The sequence below is a fragment of the Pyxicephalus adspersus genome, chromosome 2, assembly GCF_032062135.1.
Source record: "Pyxicephalus adspersus chromosome 2, UCB_Pads_2.0, whole genome shotgun sequence".
Classification (NCBI taxonomy): Eukaryota; Metazoa; Chordata; class Amphibia; order Anura; family Pyxicephalidae; genus Pyxicephalus; species Pyxicephalus adspersus.
Genome location: NC_092859.1, coordinates 58,883,636 through 58,887,249, shown reverse-complemented (window position 1 = coordinate 58,887,249; position 3,614 = coordinate 58,883,636). Strand labels below are relative to the sequence as shown.

At 37.4% G+C, this 3,614-nt stretch overlaps 1 protein-coding gene across 2 annotated transcripts in view; it reads right to left on the bottom strand.

The window, feature by feature from the left end:
* ACSL6 (acyl-CoA synthetase long chain family member 6) overlaps positions 1 to 3,328 on the bottom strand; it is a 243,000-nt gene extending 239,672 nt beyond the window's left edge. For both annotated transcript variants that reach the window (XM_072400825.1, XM_072400824.1), the window contains exon 1: positions 3,180 to 3,328. In XM_072400825.1, coding sequence (XP_072256926.1) covers positions 3,180 to 3,252 — 73 coding nt within the window. In that variant the 5' untranslated portion in view covers positions 3,253 to 3,328. The remainder of the gene's footprint in view (positions 1 to 3,179) is intronic.
* Between the last annotated feature and the right edge of the window lie 286 nt (positions 3,329 to 3,614).

Here is a 3,614-nt window from a genome sequence, read left to right as displayed (position 1 = left end):
CCAGCAGGGAGGAGAGTGGGTGAGGAGGAGTTACCATTGAAAGAAACTTGAAAGGAGCGGTCAGACAGATAGGAAGCAAACAAAGAGAGAGCAGTGTCACTGATACCAATGGAGTGCATGATTTGCAATCCTAAGCCGATCACTCATTACGCACCTCTGATCAAAGCCCATAGTTCAGTTGCCCTCTGTCACTGGCATGCTTCCTGCCTTATTTTTGAATTCAGCTAATGTTGCCATACCAAAAAAACCTATTCTGCGTTCTCTCCATTCTGTATCCCCCCACCAATGTTGTACAATATAAGCTAGAAGAGAAAGGGTATTACCTTCAGACAATGGGAGTTCTAATGTTCCACATACTACTGCCAATCTAGAGCAGGAAAAAACCCCATCTGCAAGAAATATGTTAGTGACCTATCTGAACTAAAAAACGCAATTAAGAAAAACAAGGTCCGTGTTGGTTAGTGTGGCATAAGATTAGGTGAGGGCATCTTTTGAATAGTCATTCTTCTTTTTTTGCCTTACTGGGGCAATCTGGACCTTCCACACCTATCTCATTTTGATTTTTTTTCAGAAGTGGCCGACTTTTCACTATCACTAGTAGATAAGTGTGCAAAGCGGCCCCTTCAGTTTGAAGCGGTGGTGGCTGAATTTCCTTTTTGAGATTGGCAATATATATATTTATGCAGTTACAGTCATACACCTCGGGAATATTAAAGTCTTTATCAGCCAATGATTGGAAAAACCCCTTGTATAGTCTGCTGTTAAAGGGTACCCCTCCAACAAAAGCGATCATGGAAAACTACAGGACAATTAAAATAGCTTTGGATTACTCCACTAAAAGAACGGGTCTTGTTAGGTGGTCTGACCATTTTCCTAATAAAACTGCTGATGATATCCTAACAGTTTTTTCCAGGGCGTAGTCTGTTCTCCCTTCAGCAATGTAAAGGGAGATGACTCTTAGAATTTATCATGGGGTTTACATATCCCCGCATCCTGCGTACCTTATGGGTTATGTTCCCACTTCAAGTGTGCACACGATCAAGCGGATTAGTACCATGCCTTTTGGAACTGTCAGAAAATAAAACTATTTTAGCACGAGGTAGCTCACTATGTAACTACTTCCTTGATTGATGTTCCACTGACCCCCGAGTGGGCAATTCTGGGTATATACAACTTGCAAGGAGCTCGGATTACTAGGAAAAGCCGGAATTTATTAGGTATTCTTTCCCTAGTGGCCAAAAAAAACAATACTACATAACCAACTGACACACAGGCTTTTTAAGGAGAAATTAGAGCATGTCTTTAGAATAGCCTGTATTGAAGCCTCCCTGGAAAAACAAAATAAGGTTGCAAGGTTTTTTGAAACATGGGAATCATGTATAGAGACTCAGCCTCCCTCAATAAAGTGTAAAATTATAAATACCTTTGAACATACCTCTTGGTATGCCTTGAGAATGTTGGATAATGATCCTTCGGTGGTTGTAGATGTTATTTATTATGGAAATTGTTGAAACTGTTAATATGGTTTAATGACTAATTTTCTCTCACATATATACATATATACATATTTCAGATATGTATATTTAAATGCCTGTATATTTTGTTTTTATATATATATGTTTATTAAAAATGTGTTTATTCTATTTTAATTTGTCCTTGTAACTTTGATCTATACATTGTGGATACTGGTATTTATTGTTACATCCTTTAATAAAAAAAAATAAAAAAACATATATTTTAGATGTGTATTTAGCTGTTCAATTGCAGGTCAGCTGTAGAGTACTGCACACTCACTGCAAGCATGATTTTACCCAGTAATAGCAATTTTGTTAAAGAAGTTGGGCAATGACACTAAGTACAGTAACCTGAAAGATGATTTGATGATGCTTTTACTATCACTTTATGTTTCTGCGGCGTTTAACAAAAAAAAATTTATGACAGTATTATTATTGCTAGTTATTAAAATTCCAATATATCATCCCTGAATAAAATTTTTGTAGTTTAAGTAAGTTTTATATTTCTTTTAAAATAATATATTCCATTTATCTGTAAACTATTACTTGAAGATATTACAAAACAGGAATGGTAAATACTGTTATATATAAACTTATATAAAAGTAGATTAATATATATATATATATATATATATATATATATATATATATATACGGTATATACTGTACATTTATTTCACAATAAAACTATTCTTACCAGTTGCAGGTTCTGCTTTAGAATTCCAAATCTAAGCACCTAAGTCGGAGAAGACCCTTTGCTGAGATGCTGCCCTATACAAATGCTGTAGTCAGTGGCCATGACAATTACTCCAAAAAGCCTACCACTGTACAATTCTTAACAGTCCCCTTCTCTAATCTAATACTGTATAACGCTTTTCAAAAATGTGAATCCTATTCCTGCTCCAAAAAACCACACACACAACCTACACATTTCTCTGTGGATTCATCATCTAGCAGTGGCCATAAAACATTCATTGGCATAAAACCTGTGTTTTGAGTTTATGCAAATACAAAAATAGTATTAGTTGTGAATCCTGACAATCCCTTCATACTGATTCTTTATCCTCATCCAAAATGCAGCATTTCCAACCACTACTATTATGCAGAAGGGAAGTCAGTGCTTCATAGTTCTATAGGAAAAGCTCCTACATATGGGTTCTTACAAAAGATAAGAGTATATTACTGATACCATAGTGTACTATACAAAGGGGTATTATTAATATAGTTTAGTATTAATACAATATTATACTTCTCAAGAGACTATTGATAGCATGCTATACTTCCCATGAGGTCAATAATATCATACTGTACTTCAAAAGAGACTATTGATACCATGCAGTATTCTACAAGATACTAGTAATAGCATGCTGTACTTCACAAGAGGTCATTGATAGGACAATATTCATCCTCCCTATGGACAAAGCAACTCCTGATTTATAAAGCGGTAATGAGAACAGTTATTATTGCAATGAATATTTATTATTAGTTCAGACAAATATATATGCGATGACAGCTATGGTAACATATAACTAAAAGTGCACCTGTATAAAATGCTGCACCCAGAATGATCTCAGCATTCTAACTTGTAAAGATCTACATAAGAATAGTGATTTCAGAGAATAAATGGCATTGAGTAAAGAGGGGGAGCAGTGAGCTGTCACTTACCCATAAGCAGCCAGAGAGATCCACCAGACACTATGAGGAAGGTAAGCATGTCTCCTTGTGCCGGCTGCAACATGGACCACTCAGGCTTGGAAGAAAGGGGGAGTAGCTGAGGCCAGCACCGCAGTACATTCACTGCAGTGCACAGCAGGCGGGGTCACACGTTACAGAGCATGCAGTAGGGCAGTATTTTTAGCCTCCTTCCATCTGGGTCCTCCCGCTTCCTTAGAGCGCAATGATGCTACAATGATGCTGATTCCATTGCCACTCCTGCTGCAGTGATCCAGGGAGCACGTGTCTGCTGCACGACAGTAACCCCTTGTAGGGGGGTGGGGGAGGGTACTGCAGAATCTCTGCAAGCAATTATCAAAGGTGTGTAATGGGTGATGGGTTTAGGAATAGGGCATAGTATCACCGAGATGTGTGATGTTCTGCTGG